The sequence below is a fragment of the Saccopteryx bilineata genome, chromosome 5 (genome assembly GCF_036850765.1).
Source record: "Saccopteryx bilineata isolate mSacBil1 chromosome 5, mSacBil1_pri_phased_curated, whole genome shotgun sequence".
Taxonomy (NCBI): domain Eukaryota; kingdom Metazoa; phylum Chordata; class Mammalia; order Chiroptera; family Emballonuridae; genus Saccopteryx; species Saccopteryx bilineata.
This window is the reverse complement of record NC_089494.1, coordinates 240,116,238-240,138,568: the sequence shown is the minus strand read 5'-3', so window position 1 is coordinate 240,138,568 and position 22,331 is coordinate 240,116,238. Positions and strand designations below refer to the sequence as shown.

Sequence of the window (22,331 nt, the reverse complement as noted above, 5' to 3'; positions counted from 1 at the left end):
TCCTGCCCCCCTTCACAAAACGTTCATTCCGTTCCAGTGCCTGGGACAGAACAGGAGCCTTCTGGAACGCTCTGCCCTCCTCCTGGCTCTGTGTTCTCCCTGATAGAAGAAGGGGTTGGAAAGGAGGCAGCCGGCCCTGCTGGGTTCCTCTGCAAACCCCATGTTCTTCTGGCATCAAGTCTTGCATTGCAATAATAATAATATGCCAACAGAGGGGCTGCGGTGGAGAGACCGTGCTGTATCTACACTTTAATTCTACATGGTAGTTCGGAGAAAGCCACTTTTCAGGTTGGCTTTCTTTGAGTGAAGGGGGATTTTATCCAATTAGGGGGAAATTATCAGAGAGTAAAGAAGCCAAGTCCAAGTACCTTATCTCAACCTGATTGCCGACGTGCCATGTAAGAAGGTACTAATTAACCTTACCTATCCAATGGTAACAGACCCTGCCCCAGCAAAGGGATACTTTTAACTCTGTATTATTTAAAAATTATAAACACATGCTACTTATAACCATAAAGACCCCGCAAGTAATCATATCCATGTTCAACATCTTATAGCCAATCTCATTTCATCTATACACAGCTCCAGCACTCTCAGATTATTCTGAAGAAATTCAAACACCATATTATTTCATTCCTGACTAAATTTTTAAGTATCACATAGGAATGTCATTAGTGGTACTGTTCACACAAGTTACCTTTGATAATAAACTTCTCGTCTTACCACGGAATCGGTATTTTGTTCCCTAGAAACTTGAAAATCCCGTGGGACCTCCATAGTGCCCTGTGTAAAACTTACCTGCGCAATAGGATGGTGTGAGCTCGCCCTGGCCCTGTGGTTAATCTGTTCTGTACACAATGACACCCAGGGTGCAGGAACGCCCCTCCTTTGGTCACCTAGTAACTTTTCACTGGTCAACAAGAAGCTGAATAAACTATTATGTTGCGGGAAAGTGCTTGGCTAGCAGACTTGGATCCTCTCCTAGATTTTAGGAGAAACAACCATCGCCAAGTTGGAATTTGCTAAACCTTTAGGCTTTGCTGGCAGGAAAGAGGCATTCCACTCTTGGGACATAAAATGGATACAGAAGATATGGGCTCAGGTAAACTAGGCCAAACATTGAAGCAGATTTGGAGACAAAACCTGATGCTGACGCAGGCACTGCTGGGCCATGAGCAGTGTGGAGGGGCTGGCGGGGCCCCCTGGGCAGCCACGGTGGTCTTCCTGGGTCAGGAGCTCAGCGGGGCCCTGCGTCAGCTCCTGGAGCTCACTGCCGGCACCCTGCGCTCCACCTGCCAGCAGCTGCACGCCCTGCTCGGCCAGGGGCACCTGTGCACCTGGACACAAGGCAAGTGTTTCTCTCATTCTCTCTTTCTCTAAGAACTCTTGATTGGGTGGCCACTCTGAGAGCGGTCAGGGAACACACAAAGGAGGCGATGGCAGAGTCTCTGTGCATAAGGAACAAATGACCTAATAGGGCAAAGATGAGACAAACACACTCATGCCAGGGAAATTGAGGCCATTTCCACTAGAAACATAAAAATAACGTGTGCCAAGGCTTCAGAACAGACAGGACCCCCTTTTTAGAGTAAGGATACAGGACTTCTGCTAAATAAATGTGATCTTTCGATGGAAGCTGAAGGAATGAATTGGATGGGTGCAGCCAGACATTGTGGAACTTAAAAGAGCATTCCAGGCAGAGGTATTATCTGCAGGGTCCCAGACTTAGAGGTAAGAAAATATCAGCTTACTTTGAGCCAGAACAAGCAGTCTTTCTATATTGGAAAATGATATTCTATTTTTAGACTTATTTGAATTTGAACTTATGAGTTGCACTAAAGACTAGAAAAACTAGGGTGAGCTGGGATATGGAATCAGACCCCCCTCACACAGACACACACACACACACACACACACACACACACACGAGTTCAGGTTCTCGGGGACAGGCCCAGTCATGAATGCTGAGAACACAGCACAAGGGAAACATGTTGCCTACTGAACATGATCTTAGACAACAGCTACTCTGGATAAGAAGGTGGGTGGCATTATGAACCCCAGTTCTAAATAATACAGTATCAAGGCACAAGGGCAGGTCTTATTAATCAGTAATCTAAGGCAGATAATTTTAAGAAATTTCATCTAGAGGGCAGTTAGCAAGCGTCTGGAAAAGCTGTCCAAAGACAGCAGACCCAGAGACCATCAGCTGGAACTCCCAGCCAGGATTCAAATCTCTGCAGTGAACTCAGTGTGCTCCTAGGCACCATATGAAGGCAAATAGTTATTCATAGGAAATGATAAGGACTCAGTTATCAGAACAGAAGGTCAAAAATAAACACAGATGCAAGACAGAAAAACAAGTTGTCAGAATTGGAGCCCAAAGTTAAGTCCAGACTAGTGAAAGGATGATTTATTGATGATTCTAAAAACACTGAGCTACGGGGCCTTAAATATCATAGTTCAGGCTTCAGAATTGAATTCTGAGGACTGGGGCATGGTTAAGCCCGCAAGACGGGCTCAGGTGACCTAAGCTGTGAGGAGAGGAGGAATGAGTAAGAGAATGGTAAGAAACGGAGATGAAGTGAGAGATGATTATGTCACATCAGATCATGGTGAGAGTCTACACTAGAGTGAAGAGGCTTCTTGCTTCTATTTAGTAGTTTTTCAGTAGCTGCTGCAGTTTCTAGTCAGAGAATCAGCATAATTAGAGATATTCTTTGAAAAACTCATCTGAAAATTGTCAGTGATCATAAGCTCAGCAGGGGAAATAGTGTAAACCTGATCCAATTCTCCTAACAGCAAACAAAATACTCCATCTAGCATCCACACCAGCAGAATAATGTTCTTAAGGTATGTCTATCCAAGTCTCATCTATAGTGCTGTGCTAAATTTTAGGCAAATAATTATAAATGGATATATGATAAACTATCATACATTGAAAGGAGAAAGAACAAGTCTCAAAATCACACCCAGTAAGGAATGACTAAGGGAGACGCTGACTTCAATTAAACAGTCTTATGGGGAGGTTGGAATATCTGTCTTCAAATATTCAAAGAATTTTCACAAGCAGAAAAGATTTAATTTACCTTTTTTTTTTTTTTACTGCATTAAGAAGCAATTTGTCCCCAATTCCCACACGTGTTAAAAGAATGACAGTTGTACAAATGACTTTACCGTCAGGAGGGAGATTGGTTTAAATGCCCACTAAGGACCTTGGCAGGCTTCTAAGGTTATCTTGTCATATACCTCGGTACATGTCAGCGGAGAAATATAATCTGGTTGAGTTTTGTATTTATTCTTTTTCTGTGTCTGTCTCTGTGTGTGTTTGTGCGTAGAAATGGTTACTTTCATAGACTGCCTCATGAAAATAAATGAATCTTTGGGGAGCACTGCTACACTTCTAAAGAAAGAAGAAAAGCAGATGTGTATTTTATGCGGCGTGCGTGATGAATGTGCTCCCCGGCAGACAATGTCTGCCATTCAGGATATCAAAGCAACAGACATTGCTGCCAGAGGGGAACAAAATGTCATAGAAACAGCTACTGTTTCTCTCGCCAATGGTGAGGGAGGTCATTACACAAACCAGGACCAGTTAAAGGAAAATGAAACGCACACAAGTTTGGAATCCAGGGAAAAAGAAAACAACACATCATTGAATGAAGATGTAACAGGGCAAGAAGAGTCCCAGGACAAAATGTTCTCAGATGATGCAGAAAATGGAGATGATAAACAAATAGAACACGGGACGACGGTGGAGACCACGAATGGCAACAGGCAGGAGATGCCTGACATCATCCAGACGACAGAAAGAGAAATTCAAGAGAGCTCAGAAGAGCAGAGAGGAGAGACGACCACATCCTCGATAACATGTGAGATGGCCGATAACTATGTGCATGGTCTTCTCCCCAGTGACTCAGAGAGTCTAAAGCAAAAAAGTAACATAATGGAGAAGGAGTAAGTAAATCCAATCAATGTGAAAGAGGCTTAGATACGCCTATGTGTGTGTGCGTTTCTGAAGTTAATATTCATAGTATTCATACATGAATCAAGTTTCATATATCCATTTCAAATCTCCAAAAGAAATTGTGGATCAGTAATTCAGTTTAAGTTACTCTTACAGAATTCTATATGGCCACTATTACTGTTTCTTAGAGCTTTAGGAAACAAATGTTTTAAATGCTTCTTTAAAGGAGAAAGGAATTGACTCTATGACAAAGTAGTTAAAATATATTATTGTCCAGGATAGGGACATGTAAAATCACTTTTTTTTTTCAAGTATAAAAAAGAAAAAATCGGGAGGCTGCAAAGTGTTCAAAATTTAGAAGAGAATTGTCCAACCTCAAGTTTATTTTATTTACATTAAGTAAATTCTGAGATTTATTTTATTTATAAATAATCATGAGTTCTCATCCCGTATTTATAGAACTCTAAGGGGATTATGGATAAGTTTTGGGAAAGTCTTACAATTGACTGTATATTTTCATACCTACTTACTCTCCCTGGTCCAGAGCTTTCATTGGATTCTCAAAGAAACTGTGACTTCAAAAAGTTTGAAAGACTGATCTTTTTTTAATAAATTACCTCATCTCTGCATTATAAGTGGGTAATTATCCCTATTTGTTCAAATAAAATATTCACAAGCCATATCTCCCAGCAAAAGCACCCTTAGAAAACAATGGAGAATAGAGAAAGAAATCATTGTTCTGGGAGTTAGACAGACTTACATTTTATCTCCTATTTTATTACAAACTAGTTCTCTGACTGGACATCTTGCTTTATTACTGAGCCCTGTTTTCTTCTTCATAGAAATTGTATATGCTTTCTGGGATGACTCGGTCAAGTCAAATGAGAAAATCATGCAAAGGGCCTAGCACCCTGCCACTTGGCAGAAGTTCACACTTAGCTACATGTTAGTGTGCTCACTGATTTCACCCCCAACAACCCTCACTTTCTTCCCCACACACCAACCTTCACTTATCCCCTCCCTGCCACGGTGTGTGATGCTCTTTAGGACAACACCACAAATGCATCTATGATCACATTTTGCTCCGTTTGACTTCAGCCATTTCATTTATAGAAGAGGTTGAGGTAGTTTATCTGGGAGGACCCTCCAGGTCTGAAAATACAATAAATTCTGTGGGTGCCCCAGAAGTACATGCAATGTATGAAAGACCTCCACGGTTTGAAAGAATTGCCGCCCCTGCAAAAGAACTACTGAAGTAGTCAGAAAGGGCTGCCAGTTTCACTTGAGAAAAACATGAATGCCTCGGATTCTCACATTCAGAAATGACTCAAAGCATCGCGAGTGAGTCATCCCTGAATCACTCCCTCTCACACCTCCTTTAGGTGTTTCCTAGTTACTGGTTTCCTCTTCGAGGCCTCCGGACCAATTGTGCTTGGCTAGCATATTTAAGAAGACTATTCTTTGCAACCCCTTAGGCTGGGAGGCCATCAAGCCACATAAAAGATGAGTGTCATAAACAAAAGCTAGCTCAAAATCTGTTGTGAATCCTCCCTAAATAGCTTTTTGAAAAAAGCCTTTCTCTTCTGGTGCAGTTGTCCTAGTGTGTACAGACTCAAAGGGAAGCAAAACTAAAATAAACCCATGTGATTATTTTAGCGGCTGGACCTGATCTATTCAATTAGGGTCAGGGCAATGGAAGCATTTACAGTTCTCCTCATCCTACTTAGTCTGTCGTTTGTAAGATCGTACAGAGATGGTTCCCAGGGCACAGAAGAGGGTCATTCTTGAAGTCATTGTTCAGAAGTCAAGTTCTTCATTCTTTTGCTGGGTTTCTTTTTTTTTTCATTTTATTTATTTTTATTTTAATTTATTGTGTTTACATAGATTCAAGTGTCCCATCAAATATATCTCCCTTCCCCCCACCCATGGTCCCCTTGATACCCCCTTAGCGCCCTCCCCCAGCGCCCTCCCCCTCCCTTCCAGGATTTGCTGTCCTGCTCTCTTTGTCTCTGTGTTATGTATACATAATTTCACTACTCCCTTTCCCCTCTCTGACCCCATCCTCTCTTCTTCCCTTTTCCCTCTGGTCCCTTTGACTGCGCCGCTGCTTCTATTCCGTTCCTTAGTTCACATGGTTCATCGATTCCTTGAAGTCATTCTTGAAGGCTGAGTTATGGTGTCCTGTACTAGAAAATTGTAGGGTGGTGGGCAAGGGGAAAGGTCACGTGATACACCAGGACCGGGAACTTGGCTAGAACCATCCCTTTGGAAAAAAAGCGACTGTCCATCAGCCAGTGAGATTTCACCACGTTATATTAGCTCGACAACCCTAGAGACCCTTTAAATATCTCCCACTTGGGTCACCCTATGCGACTTCCCTGGCCTCTGTGCTCAGGGCCAGGGAACCTTGTTGGGCGGGAAGCACTCTGTACTCAATAAAGCCTTTACTATTCCACACTCAGTGGCTATGGCCCCTTCCTTCTTCCTCCGTGGGGAAAAATACCTTACAAAAATGTTTATCATTTTCTGAATTACCATAATCACCATTATCAGAGAATATCTATACCAATGGGCTGGGTCACTTTCTACTCCTTCTAACTTATGAGTTCAAAATTATAAATATAAATAAATGATCCTCTCTGCAATTTCAACATATTTTTTTAGATTTCTATATTAAAGTGAACTATAAAGTTCAAGTTACTAATAACTGAAAAATAAAGACCTGATAATTTAAAAAATGGTTACTAATGCTGTATTTCATAAAGCTTCTCTAATTTCTCTTTGACATTGTCTATATTGCAATCATTTCACTGGCATAAAATGAGAAGTAGCAAGAAGAGGAGTAACTCAAGCTGGCAATTTTAATGTGGAGATCTAACATTTATAAGAAGTTTAAATATTTTTATCTCATTTAGTCTCCACACTATTGTGGATTAGATATTAGTTTTAGTATGTAATGCATAAAAAAATCAGGCCTTTGGAATGATTTGAGAAAGTATAATATTATATTAGGCAGTTTGAGCTTTTATGTTAATGATAGATTCAATTATTGACTCTACAACTTACCATCAGTGTAATCTTCAGCAAGTTAAAAATTTTAAAGCTCAGTTTACTGATCTGTAGAATGGTGACGATCTACCTGCTTGATCCCATAGAGTGAGGATTAAGTGGAGTAATGTACAGCCTAAAGCCTGGCCTATAGAAAGAGCTAAAACATTATCTATTTTAATAATTATTATTGATGTTTAAGGTCAAATAAATGGCAAGTGACTGATCTCAAATTTGAATTCAAATCTATAGGACTAAAATCTTTGGCAGAAGTGACCGTATACAGAGCAGGGGTAACACGAGTAATTAGAATAAGCTCTAGGTCAAATACGCTTTTGGACTGATTATTTGGGGATTGTAAATATTCTGTTTCCAATTACCTTGGTCAGTCATAAGTTCACCACACTTTTGTACCTTTCTCAGTTTTTCTTAAAAAAATGGAATTAACATCATCACTTGATCTAATGTGTTTAGACAATTCTACTACCAGATATATATTTGCTCCTCTCATAATTTAATAAACTATTAAGGTTTTAGTACTTGGTTTATTAAGAGAATTCAGCAATCTTCAAATTCATGTTGTGATGTGAACAAAACTGAGGAATGAATCAATCAATAATAGTAATAACAATATTAACATCTAACATATATAATACTGTGTTCTGGGCACAGATTTTTAGTTCCTCAGCATATTCTCACAGCCTTCCTATGAAATTGGTTATCATTTTATTACCATGTTATAGTTGAGGAAACTGAGGCACAGAGAGGTTGAGTATATTGTCCAAGGTAACAGAGTCAGTAAGTGGGAGAACTGAGATTCGCATGAAGACGATGTGAGCCTTGAACTTAGACTTCTATGTATTTAACCATTTAATACATAAATCAAATATTTGCAAAAATTATGTCATTTTCCCTCTGCAGGTATCTGGATGTGCTGAGTGATGATACAGGCCCTCAAGTGTCTTGTTACATCACGGCACCATCGTACCTTCTACAACATCTAGAATGCCGAATAACTAATAGCATGAGTTCTTTAATATTGAGTGATAATGAAGAGTTGGTCAGCAATGTCATCACTGTGGAGTGCTCAGATATGGAAAAGAAAATTCCATTTCCAATATGCATTGCAATTCCATTTACTGCACGTTACAGGGGAAGTTACAAAGACATCATGGTGAAAGTGTGTGATATAAACCTTCATTCAAGTTACCTAACCCCAAGTTCCCTGGAAGGAATGAGAGGCAGTTACACGGTTGGTAAACCATTGGCTTCCTCTACACTTGTTGATCAACTCTTAAGAATTGCTTCGACTACCAAATTGTAGTACAGATATAATTACTCATTGGTAACAAATGAAATGGTTGATAGATTTATCCTAGTACACTCACTTTTTTTTTTTTTTTGCCAGCCACAGAGATTAAAGAACAGAAATTATTGGCCAGATTTAAGGATTGAGAACTTGGGTTTAAGACACAGCAAATTTTATATTTTCACCTGGGAAACAGAAGCAACACCATGGCATATTTAGACTAGCTTTAGGCCAACATTTTTTTATTGTGATGGACCTCTGCAAAATTTAAGAATATTGGGATCCCCAGATGATAGTAGCTTTATTTTTATCATTTATGGGCTTGGAAAATACATTAAAAAGAACAACTGTGCATGTGTATGTATGCCTTGAGATAGTTATTAAGTCTATGAATCATGTCTAGTCCATTCATGGAGGACAGTGTAGGTGGCTGTTAGGATGTGAGTACTGAAGGATTCAAATGTGGTTCCTGTACTTTCTTGCCAGATGAACTTTGGCAAATTATGTAACCTTGCTAGACTCAGTTTCTTCATCTGAAAATGAACAAATAATAGTGTCAACTTGGTAGGGTCATTAGTATAAAATCAGAAAATACTATACACTTATGAATATAAATGAAAGCCTAAAAACACATATTAAGAGTTAAAAACAATCATTTTCCCAGGGTACACTTTACTGTAGAACTCCAGTACAGCTGTGGTCACAGATCTATATATTTTGAGGAAAGAATATACATAATTATCAAATGTAGCATAGATTTGATGGGAATGAAGGTTTAAGGTTCTTCTGTGGGCCACTGAATTTACTTTGAAACAATTTAAATACTTATATTTTAGCTTTATGTAAACTGTCAATATTTGAAGAGAAAGGCAGGGAATATGAGAAAATTCCATGCATACAACAAATTTTTTGCTATACATCTCTTTTTTTTCTGGGTTAGTCTGTTTTAAGTTACAAATAAGACTATATAGTTAAATATGAAAGCTAAGCCTGTTCTAATTATTTATTCCAATTCATGCAAATAATGCATTTTATATTTAGTCTGAGAAGGCTGTAAGTATAACAACTCTTGACTGGGGCTTTTTAATATTGGCCGTTCTGTCTGACTGTTGTAAAAGCAAGAAATTGCTCGGGCACATGTGTTTTTCACAAAATAGATTCACAAGACATTTAGCAGATGAATAATTAAAACAAAAGAGAGAGAGATGAGAGAGAGAGAGAGAGAGAGAGAGAGAGAATGTGAGAACCATTATCCACTGGAAAAAATAAAGGCATCTACTCTTATCTCTATAGTATTCCAATGGTTGTTACCCCTATTTTCAGTTTAAGACCATTTAAATTCTCGATTTTTAAAAAAAAATTTTATGTTGCTCATAAGACATTAAGAATGCTAATTCTGGAGTCAGAAAAACCAGCATCAGAACCCTGTTCATGACTACCCTTGATAAAAGCCCTTCCTGTTCCCTAGCAGCTGCCGAATATGTTTGACGTGCAGGACAACCAGCCCTGGTTCCCAAAACACCTTCCTTTCTTACGTCTCTTCATTTTGCCTCAAGCCAATTAGGAACAGTCATCATGTCCTGAATTTTACCACTGACAGATTCATGCAGTGATATTGTGAAATCTTTTCCTTAGTCAGTTTCCAAATGATAGATTATTTTGCATTGTGATCATCCCTGAAGTGTCTGTGTGTGTGTCTGCACGATTATCCACTCATGACAGGGCGGAGCCGGCTGGTGTTCAGGAAAGCCTGAATAGATCAAATTATTTCTCAGTCTTCCTTCTCATTTTAAGCTTTGGTTATTATCTGGGTCAATCATTTTTTTTTCCATTTATATACACTTCCTTTTTGTGTGGTGAAAGAAAAGCTCAAACATGTGCCTGCATACATATATATTATAAGTTTAAAAGTCACTATATTAAACACTATATTAAAAAAAGAAACACAGCCTGACCAGGTGGTGGCACAGTGGATAGAGTGTCACACTGGGATGTGGAGGACCCAGGTTCAAGACCCTGAGGTCGCCAGCTTGAGTGCGGGCTCATCTGGCTTGAGCAAAGCTCATCAGCTTGAGCCCAAGGTTGCTGGCTCGAACAAGGGGTCACTTGGTCTGCTGTAGCCTCCTGGTCAAAGCACATATGAGAAAGAATATACGAACAACTAAGGTGCTGAAATGAAGAATTGATGCTTCTCATCTCTCTCCCTTTCTGTCTGTCTGTCCCTATCTGTCCCTCTCTCTGACTCTCTCTCTCTGTCACAAAAAACAACTACAAAAAAACACAAACGTGTTTCTTTGTAGTAACTGTTCCTATTGCATGGGCAATGGTAGTAGAGAAAATGACTTTACTAAGAGATGATGAACTGTCAGAGGAAGAACATGCTCACAATTTAGGCGCTGTAGTGCGTATGTAAATTACCCAGTGAAATCTCCCTCTTTGAACTTCCTGCAGCAGAACTGAATCTTCTGGTTGGAGGCCAATATTTAAAGTCCATTCTGGCTAACAAGAGGAGAACAGGATTCCAGAAGTAATTCATATTTGTTAAAAGTGCTGAATGTGATTTAATGCCTATGTGGAAGCTAATGAACAAAACGAACAAGCAAAGTACAGACTCAGAGAGAGAATGCAGTCTGACAGCTGTCAAGGGTGGAAGCAGGGGGGCTGGGTGCGGGATGAAGGGAATGAGCAAAAAAGGGAAAGAGTAAACACTCATGGTCATGGACAACAGTGTGTGGTTTCTGGTGGGAGGGGAATGAGGGAGGTAGAAAAGGGGAAGCGGGATAAATGGTAATCAGTGGAGACTTGATTCGAGTGGTGAACACACAATCCTGTGTACAGATGTTGTGGAACCGTGCACCTGAAACCTGTATACTTTTGTATACCCAGTATCACCCCAATAAATTCAATAAAAAGGACAAACTACTGAATGTAATGGCCCATTATACATATACATGCTCTTTTTGGAATTTACTTTGTATTTTAAAATAATTGATTTTTTTTCTTTTCTATCAGGTAGCTCAAAATGGAGAGACTCCTAATTACCTTGGCTCTGTTGTGGGAGAATACAGGGACAGCGTATACAGTAGATAGTTTTTCACAGCCACAGAAAACCATCTGTGTACACTGTGTACTCCCAGAACAGAGCTGTGTTGATGTCCTTGTCTTAATGTCCTTCCATCCATATAGGGGACCTTTGCCGAAGTCAAAGTTTACAAGTTGGGCATCTTTTTGGTTGTGTCTTGTTTAAAGAGAGAGTCCTTCACAGTAACCAAGAAAGGCCTCACTCTCAAGCCCAGCATGGACTCCCGAATATCCGTGCATTGCCCTCCAGGAGTCTTCAGCTCACCAGTGCTTGTGCAATTAAAGGTAAATATTAAGCATTGGTGGTTTCCTTCTCATAGATTTTGTGGGTCATCAAACATGGCCCTAAAAGATGAAAAGGTACAAGTATTTAACAGAACAGTAAATGAATTCTTCTCTGATACTTTTAACAACCTAACCTATAGCACCGTGAGTAATAAAGCGATGAGTTGGAGCATACCGAATCTCATTTCAGGACTCTTCGCTTTATGTGAAAGGTTTTTCTAGCTAAGTTTTGTGTTGTTTTGTTTATGGCATTTGTTAACCAAGACATATGTTGAGTAGGATGAAAATGATGCTAGACATTGGACATTCATATGGTTCAAGATTTCCACTTGAGAGGTCAAAAAGAGGCTAGTCAAATAAAATATTTAAACAGTTGAAAATCTGGTTATATTTAATTATAAAATAGTCCTTTTGGGGGAAGGAATTTTTAAAGAATTCGATATATATCTGAACACTATTGGCCAGGTGAATAACGATGTATCAATGTACATGTCGGAAGACATATGTATATCCACAGGGTTCCCATCCTTCTGGCCTCAAGTCTCCCCTATGTGCTTCTGTTTCTTCCCAGGTAAAGAAGGAAAGTTGGGGGTGGGGACACACTATGGATAATTATTTCTATAAATATTCTTCAGAAACTTTGAAATTTTGCAATTATGTTAGCTATTTTTATTATTAGCCACTTTAATGTGAGAGGAAACACTGAAGTAAATAATAGTCTTGTTTTTCTAGTTTCCGTGGATCACTTGATCTAACCATAATTTTAATTAGAAAAATACGTAAAACATCTATTTTGTTTTCTAGGTCATTTTGTTGCCTACCATTAAGAGAGTTTCTCAGTTATTTATAACAAAGGACAGGGAACCTAGATTTAGAAAGACTGTAAAAGAGATGAAGAGCTGTGTGTGCTCTTTTATAAATTAATGCCGTGTTGATTCGGCCAACAATGTATTGAGAAATGTATTAAAACTATGATCCTTCAAATATTCAGAAAATTGGTTTAGAAACGTGCTGATACTTTGCATATCTTGCAATTAAAGTAAATATATATATATATTTTTTTGTTTTGTTTTGTTCTTTGGTTAGGTCCAACCAGTTGACCCATCTCTGGTGGCAAACCTGAAAACACAGCAGGATGCTTCCTACGCCGTCCTCTCCACCACCCCTCTGGTTCATGTCCAGCTCCCATCCACACATCCTTTCCAGAAGCCAGTCACTGTATTTCTACCTTGTTCTCCACACACTGAGAAAAGGAATTTGGGGCCTGCAATTGACCATAGAAGAACAGCTAGTACCATAACAAAAAGGATCGTACCTTTATATTTCAACCGGTGAGTTGGATCCTAATATCTCTAACTGATGTCATGGTAAACAAAGAAACTTGAGTGATTAAAAAGCACAATCAGATGTCCTATATTTAAATATCAATATTAAGATATTATGAAATAAAATGTGGATCTACAAAGGGTAATGATTTTAGTTGTAGTGGGCATAAAAGTATGCTATATGATACAACTGATACCAAAGAGGCAAAATTAATCCTGGCTTTCAAAGAATTTATGATATGGTTCCTTACAAAGTTGTGGTATGGAAATTTATTTTCTGTACTTAAGTGTGTTCTGTTAGTGGAGGAAAAAGATTAAACTGACCTCTTTCAACACATTACATTTGAGTCTGTATTTGTCATATAGGTGAATTCCTTCCTCTCTGAATGTTTAGAATTAAACAAAATCCCTACCAATAAGACATATATATACATATGTGTGCATATATATATATATATATATATATATATATATAGAGAGAGAGAGAGAGAGAGAGAGAGAGAGTTACCAGCCAGAAATAAAATTGGAAATGAAATGGTAACAACAAATAGGGTATACTGAATACAGTATGACAAGGTGGGATGAAAAGGGACCAAGGTGTGGTAAGAAATTATTTGAAGTGATGTAATTTAATAATTATAGGTACCATTAAAGAAGAAACCAAAAACAGCCATACAAGAAGAATTAATCAAAGACATAATGGACCTTAATTTTCTGATGTGAAAACCTTGAGTTAGAAAGTACTGAATGATTACTAAATAAAACTTATAGAAAAAACCATACTTAGACAAAACATAAAAAATTGAACTGTCTGTTTAAATAAAATGTAATTTTATCAGTATCCGTTCAGAAGAAGCACTTTAAGTAAGAAGAAATAATATCAGTCTAGCCTCATTCTCAATTTTTGCCACACTAAATACCAAAGGTAAAAGGACTAAAATCTTCAAAGTCTTGATGATGTTATATGTTAGGGTTATCACCCAACAATGGAGTTTTCTCTTTTTCTTATTAAATAGGGATCACAAAGTTGTACTACTCACATGTTCTTAACAAAATAAATAAATAGATAAAATTAATGAGCTGATATGATAAAGTAAAATTTAAGAGTTTTTTTAAAAATCTGGTATTGAATATAAATAATATAAAATCAAAAAGCAAAAATTTTATATAGCAAAGAGATAACAGAGAGAAAACAAGAAAATAGCCTGGTGACATTAGAGAAAATATGACATAAATAATATCAATTATATTATTAAATATAAATGAGTTAAATGTAATTTATTGATCATAATCTTTAATATTTTATATTCTGTATTTGGGATAATTTCCTTATATTTATTATATGACTTACCCACCAGTTTTTTAAACTGTTTATTTCAATTATTATAAATTCTCATTTCTAAAAGGCTACTGCTAAATTTTAAACTCTTTCTTTCCCAAGTTCCTCTGTTTTATTTTGTTTTTTCATTCGGCTTTCTATGTCTTTTCTCATTTCTTTAGTCATTGAAAATATGTTCATTTTATGATCACATCCAGATTACTTTATCATCTATTAGCATCATGATTATCTACAATAGTATGGTGTTATCTAGTACATTGTCTATCATGCTAATTCTGTTCTATCTTACACTTAGAAATTCATTTCCAAGTATTGGTTCTAATTTTTGATCAGATCAACTTTTCTTCACCACTCCCTCCCACCCAGAGCAGCTTTTGTGTGCCTCTTTGTTGATTACTTGCATTAGTGTTCAAAAAGACTTCAGTTCCTTTTGTTGTTTCTCATTTCATGGACAGTGCTGCCCTTTGGGATTCCAGTTTCATGACTTAGTTCCAGCTATCAGCTGAAGGCTGTATCTGATGTGCCTGAATATATGTTAAGTGCCAGCCCCACACACCTGGTGTGTGTGTGCGTGGTTCATAGGGTGGAGGAGGCTGACAAAGGTGGGAATATCCATAGAAACAGTTCTTTATGTTTCTGAGGAAGAGAAGAACATTCTAGCTTTTTGCGATTCTTTTCTACTCATCTCCACATCTAGGAGATTCCCCCCCCCCCTTAGATTTTTTTAGTTCTTCCAATGTGTGTGTGTGTGACATTTTGTTTAGCTTTCTTATGTAGTGTGAAAATGGCCATTTACCATCAATTCAATTTGTCAAAAAGTGCCAATTCTTTTTTCTTCTCTATTTCTTTGCCTTAGTACATCATCTCTCATCTAAAAAATTTCTTTTCTACCGTGTTTACCTGTCGTTCATTTTGTAAGTGACAGCTCAACTCTTTCCTCATCTGGCAAGATCTCTACACTCTCCAGGAGGGGCCTGTGCTCTTCGCTGCCAGCCCCATTCTTTGTGCACATCCACATCAGGCCATAGGAGTAGCAAGTTCTTTTTTTGTTTATCATCACTCAGCACAAGTATAACATAGTAGGTACTCAAAACATGTTAGGTGACCTCAAGAAATTATATATAAATTTTTAGAAATGTAAGTTGTATTATTAATTCCTCTATACTTTCGACAAAGCCAAATTGATGTAATATGCTCTATTATTATTAGTGCTAGATATGGCAAATGCATTTTCCCCATCCAGTAGAGCATGAAACAATCAAATGAGAATCTTTATCACTGTTTATGTTACACGCTCTCCTTCATGGGAAACATTGCTTTCGCCAGTGGAACATTTTTTATGGAAATAGAAATACAGTGAAGTAAACCATGCCTCATAATATAAAAAAGATAAAAACTAGTTGAGGCAAACACACAGTCTGACTATGAAAATTAAAGGTCTTCATTGCGGTACATTCCTGCATGTCTGAATGATGTCTGGAGAGAAGATGGAAGTCATTTAACTGTGAACTTGAGAAGATTTCCTGATAGTAACAAAAGGGGAAATTTATTAAATAAAAACATTCTACATTCTACAAGAAATATTTTAGTTAGATGAAAAAAGCAGCTCATGAAAAATAGTCCTTTCTATGTAATGCTATTGATTTGGGGGTTATTTTATTCTACTGTAACTTGTGAGTCACACAAAAAATATTTGTAAAATATGTGTCCAATTACATAATAATAAAATGGATAAACTGGTAAAGATATCACATAACTTAGGAAATTGGATATTATATATATAATTGCATCTCCTAACTTACGCCTCCCCTGTTCCATCTCCAGCCTCACTATGTCATTGCTCTTCATCCATACCAAGAGTTAACCAGTATTTAGAAATTTTGAATGGTTCTCTTGCTTATATTGATTTTACTTTTATTGCATATATTTTTATTGATCTCTATACAATGTCTTGTTTAAATTTGTACTTCATGAAAGTGAAAATAGTGTCTATTATGTACTGTATTATGGCCTTCCTTTTTCAGTTATAGTTCTGTGTATCCACTTTCATTTCTATATAATATTCTATTGAATAACTACATATATTATTGATCACATTTCCTATTGAGAACTATTTGGGTTCTTTCTTTTTTTTTTTTTTGCTAATACAAATAGTGCTGTTGTAACTATTCTTGATTTGAAGTATATTTAAGCAAGTACTTCTTTAGAGTAAATACCTAGAAAACTCATTGTTGAGTCATTGGGTACATACATGTTTGACTTTATAAGTTTTACAAACTGGTGGAACTAAATTACAATCTCTTACCATTGCTCCTCATCTTCTCCAGTCTTGTGTAGTGTCAGATATTATCACTTTGAAAATCTAATAGATGTGAAATGGATCTCATGTGGTTTTAATCCACACTGTTCTGATTACAATGAAAATGTCATCTTTCATAATTTCTTTTGTTAGACATTGCTGTTTTCTTATATCTGAAATATGTTATTTTCTTTGCTCATTTTGAATTTTTTTTACCTTGTTTAGTAGCATGTCCTGTATTCTGAATGCTAATCCTTTGTCAGTTTGTAGCCTTTATTTTCATATTTATATGTCAAATTTATTGTATTTTCTTTGAAGATTAGTGCTTTTTGTCTTAGTGCTATAATTTTCTACCTCCTGAAATTATAAAAATATATATCTTTATTATCATATATTTTTAAAGGTTTGAATTTTGTATGTCTTCAATTCATCTGAAATGGATTTTTACATACAGTGTAATGTCGGAATTTTTTTTTATGTGGATAACAGTTTCCCAGCATTGCTACTGAAAGTTTCTTTCTTTTTCTAACAATCTGTAATGCTTCTTCTGTCATGAGGGATACACGTGTTAACTAACTTTATTGTGGTAGTCATTTCACAATAAATACACTGTCAAATCATAACATTGTAGACCTTAAACTTATTCAGTGTTATATGTCAATTAATATTGATTAATCTTAAATTGTAAAAAATTGATCTTTATATCATTAAGAACTTCTGATTTTAAGTTACCAAAAACAAAACAAAACAAAACAAAACAAAAAAAAAAAACGGAGATGACGTCAGAGTAATGGCGGAGTAGGAAGCGATACCGATAAATCTCCCCCAAAACTCAACAAGATCTTCAACCAGAAACAGAAAAACCTATACTTGGAGCCTCCAGATGCTTTGCAATACACCCGAAGGTATGGTCGAGTGAAAAATTGGCTAAATATATAACAAAACCCCGAAGGAAATAGAAAGTAAGAAATGCTCCGCCTTCCTCACTAACCTAAACAGGGCGGCTTTCTCTGGTAACTGTGAATATAGAAACTGAGGTGGGCAAAGGGGGTGAATACATCCAGGCCGCACACAAACGGCCGAACCAGGCTGTGGCACGAAGATCCTAGCCGAGGAAAAACTGATCCTGTGGCAAGCCGGGCAATACAAGCTAACACTCGCGCCAAACCCAAACAAAGACAGACAAGCGGGGCAGCCATTTTACCCGTTCTCCTGGTTGGTGCGCAGTTAGTGGGCGAGAGATTTCTTCCTAAGCCCCCGAAGTGGGTGTCCGTGTTACCCCACAGAGAGGCAGGGTCAGAGGCCTTTCTGTGGGCCAAAAGCAGAATCTCTGGGCAGCCCCAGCGCCCTGGGAAAGCCGCGCACGGGAGGGAACAAGAACTAATTCCAATGGTGGAAATTTTCCGTGCTGGTGAGGGTTTCACTCAGAGGGAAACGCGGCCGGCCTCATATCCCTGTGTGCACGCAGATAGGAAGTGAGCGATTCCTCCGAGTGCCTCGGCAGTGCGCGCCCGTGTTATCGCACAGAGGGGCAGAGTCAGGGGCCTTTGTGTGGGCAAAAGCGGAATCTCGGGCCGCCCCAGCACCTTGCAAAAGCCGCGCACGGGGACGGAGCGAGAGCGAATTCCAACGCTGCAACTTTTCCATGCGGTTGGGGGTTTCACTCAGAGCATGAGACTGCTGGCCGGATATCCTGGTCTGCGCGTGCAGATAGTGAATGAGAGTTTCCTCCAAGTGCCCAGGAAGTGGGCGCCCGCCTGTGTTATCGGACAGAGTGGCAGAGCCAGAGGTCTTTGAGTGGGCGGAAACCCCGCCTGATTATGCTAGCAGCTCTGACTGACTGAGCCTTACCCAGAGCCCTGTGCTGAGTGGGAATAGAGTGGGGAGTTGCCAGCTCTTTGAACCTCTTACTATCTAGGCAGAGGCAGCAGCAACCCCATAGCTGGATTATCAGGCTACTAATTGAGGAAGGAAAGACTAGGAGAAAGGCTCCAGGAACACGGACTCTCTCACTGTTGGAGCCTATAAATTCTAATGAGCCTTGACTCCCAACGAGACTAAAGCACAATACATGACATTGCCATAGAGACTTATCAACTGCAAACCTCTACCTGAGCGTGCCAAAGGGGCAGAACCTGGGGTACAGAGTCACCGACCAGGAAGAGGGAGAGAAAAGAAAAAGCAAGAAGATAACCTCTCAAAATCAAGAATAATCTGCTGACTTTATAACCTATCCCATTTTATTATATTTGTTCGTTTGTTTCTCTTATCTTCATTCTTGATACTTTTTTTCCTCCTCCAATTTGGCCGATTAACTCTCTGCTGGTCTTACTCTCTCCTCTCCTTGAACTACACTACCCATAAGTGTTACATCTCCCATTATCTTTTTTCTCCTCTTCCTTTCTCTCTATGAGGGTTGCACTCCAAAACCCTTAACTCTCTCTCTCTCCTTTCTTTTTTCTTCTTTTAGTGGTTCCTTCTTTTTTTCTCTCTCTCTCTTTCTTTTCTCCCTCTATATTAGTTTCTTCCTTTCTCCTTTACATCACCTCTCATTCAAACCTCAATAACAAACAATTTATCTTATCTGGGACTCAAACTTATGTTTGTGGCATTTTGGGGTTTTTTTTACTTCACCTTTTTAACTCACTAGCAGTGCTCCCATCCCTGGCTTTCCATTTTATCTAGTTCTTGTTCCACTAAATACAATAGTATTTTTTTAATTTGTCCCCCCATTTTTCTGTTTTCCTCTTATTCCTCTCATCATAACTCTTAGACAACCAACACCTAAAAGTAAATCATTTTATTCTTGACCCAAATTTTTTCCTTATTTGCTTTTTGTGGGTCCATACCACCCCCCTTTTTTTTTTTGCCCCTTTATTACTTTCCCCCAATTCAGGCCCTCCACCACAGGCATTGTTTGTTATAATTCACAGTTCACCACAAGATTTTCTCAAGAAAAAGGGGAGAGGAGAGGAAAAAAGGAGGGAAGGAATAATTTCCTTTTTTTAAAAATCATTATTTTATTTTATTTTTATTTCATTATTAATTTTTTTTAAAAAAAAACAACTCTTTTTGAATTTTTATTTTTTTAACTTTTTATTCTTTATTAAATCTCATTAATACTATCAACAAAACCACCCTCAGATGCCATTAAGGAAGAGAAAATCGAATATCATGGATACAAAAGAAAGAGAGGTAACACAGCTAGATGAGGAAAAATCTATGGAGAAAAAATTTAATATATTGGAAACCTTGGAGCTAAATGACAGAGAATTCAAGATAGAAATTCTAAAAATCCTCCGAGATATACAAGAAAACACAGAAAGGCAATTTAGGGAGCTCAGAAAACAACTCAAAGAACACAAAGAATATATGTCCAAAGAAATTGAAACTATAAAAACAAATCAAACACAGATGAAAAACTCAATTCACGAGCTGAAAAACGAAGTAACAAGCTTAGCTAATAGAACAGGTCAGATAGAAGAGAGGATTAGTGAAATATAAGACAAGCAACTTGAGGCACAACAGAGAGAAGAAGAAAGAGACTCAAAAATTAAAAAAAATGAGATAGCCCTACAAGAATTATCTGACTCCATCAAAAAGAATAACATAAGAATAATAGGTATATCAGAGGGAGAAGAGAGAGAAAACGGAATGGAGAACATACTCAAACAAATAATAGATGAGAACTTCCCAAGCCTGTGGAAAGAACTAAAGCCCCAAATTCAAGAAGCAAACAGAACACTGAGTTTTCTTAACCCCAACAAACCTACTCCAAGGCATATCATAATGAAATTGACACAAACCAACAGCAAAGAAAAAATTCTCAAGGCAGCCAGGGAAAAGAAGAATACAACATATAAAGGAAGGCCCATTAGATTATCATCAGATTTCTCAGCAGAAACTCTACAAGCTAGAAGACAGTGGACCCCAATATTTAAAGTCCTGAAAGAGAGGAACTTTCAGCCACGAATACTATACCCATCAAAGCTATCCTTCAAATATGAAGGAGAAATAAAAACATTCACAGATACAGAAAAGATGAGGGAATTTATCATCAGAAAACCCCCACTCCAGGAATTACTAAAGGGGGTTCTCCAATCAGATACAAAGAACAAAAAAAAAACAGAGCCACAAGTAAAAGCTCCAAGAAGAACACAATAAAACCAAATTTAAACTGTGACAACAACAAAAAGAAAGAGGGGGAGAAGATGGAGGTTAACAGTAGCAAAGGACGATGGAGTGCAAAAGTACTCACAAAATAGTTCGCTACAATGAACAGGGTAGGGACCCTTTTCATTACTTAAAGGTAACCACCATTGAAAAAACCACCACAGAAGCACATGAGATAAAAAAAAATAGCAACAGAGGAAAGATGTATGGAATACAACCAAATAAAAACAAAAGATAGAAAAATGAAAGAGAAGGATCAAACAAGACACAAAACTAACAGAAAGCAGGATATAAAATGGCAATAGGGAACTCACAAGTATCAATAATTACACTAAATGTAAACGGATTAAACTCACCAATAAAAAGGCACAGAGTAGCAGAATGGATTAAAAAAGAAAATCCAACTGTATGCTGCCTACAGGAAACTCATCTAAGTAACAAGGATAAAAACAAATTCAAAGTGAAAGGCTGGAAAACAATACTCCAAGCAAATAACATCCAAAAAAAAGCAGGTGTAGCAATACTCATATCGGATAATGCTGACTACAAGACAGGAAAAGTACTCAGAGATAAAAATGGCCATTTCATAATGGCTAAGGGGACACTGAATCAAGAAGACATAACAATTCTTAATATATATGCACCAAACCAAGGAGCACCAAAATATATAAGACAGCTACTTATTGATCTTAAAACAAAAACTAACAAAAATACAATCATACTTGGAGACCTCAATAAACCGCTGACGGCTCTAGATCGGTCATCCAAACAGAGAATCAACAAAGACATAGTGGCCTTAAACAAAACACTAGAGCACCTGGATATGATAGACATCTACAGGACATTTCATCCCAAAGTGACTGAGTATACATTTTTCTCCAGTGTACATGGATCATTCTCAAGAATTGACCATATGTTGGGCCACAAAAACAACATCAGCAAATTCAGAAAAATTGAAGTTGTACCAAGCATATTTTCTGATCATAAAGCCTTGAAACTAGAATTCAACTGCAAAAAAGAGGAAAAAAATCCCACAAAAATGTGGAAACTAAACAACATACTTTTAAAAAATGAATGGGTCAAAGAAGAAATAAGTGCAGAGATCAAAAGATATATACAGACTAATGAAAATGACAATACGACATATCAGAATCTATGGGATGCAGCAAAAGCAGTGATAAGAGGGAAGTTCATATCACTTCAGGCATATATGAACAAACAAGAGAGAGCCCAAGTGAACCACTTAACTTCCCACCTTAAGGAACTAGAAAAAGAAGAACAAAGACAACCCAAAACTAGCCGAAGAAAGGAGATAATAAAAATCAGAGCAGAAATAAATGAATTAGAGAACAGAAAAACTATAGAAAAAATTAATAGAACAAGGAGCTGGTTCTTTGAAAAGATCAACAAAATTGACAAACCCTTAGCAAGACTTACCAAGGAAAAAAGAGAAAGAACTCATATAAACAAAATCCAAAATGAAAGAGGGGAAATCACCACGGACACCG

The 22,331-nt window shown here is 37.7% G+C and overlaps 1 protein-coding gene across 4 annotated transcripts in view; it reads left to right on the top strand.

Annotated features, from left to right (window-relative positions):
• The first annotated feature begins 974 nt into the window (after positions 1-974).
• DTHD1 (death domain containing 1) overlaps positions 975-22,331 on the top strand; it is a 58,238-nt gene continuing 36,881 nt past the window's right edge. For 3 of the 4 annotated variants that reach the window (XM_066232442.1, XM_066232439.1, XM_066232443.1), the window contains exons 1-5: positions 975-1,348; positions 3,336-3,954; positions 7,934-8,264; positions 11,508-11,687; positions 12,774-13,018. In XM_066232442.1, the coding sequence (XP_066088539.1) occupies positions 1,078-1,348; positions 3,336-3,954; positions 7,934-8,264; positions 11,508-11,687; positions 12,774-13,018 (1,646 nt within the window). In that variant the 5' untranslated portion in view covers positions 975-1,077. The remainder of the gene's footprint in view (positions 1,349-3,335; positions 3,955-7,933; positions 8,265-11,507; positions 11,688-12,773; positions 13,019-22,331) is intronic. The other variant, XM_066232440.1, reaches the window with a different exon arrangement.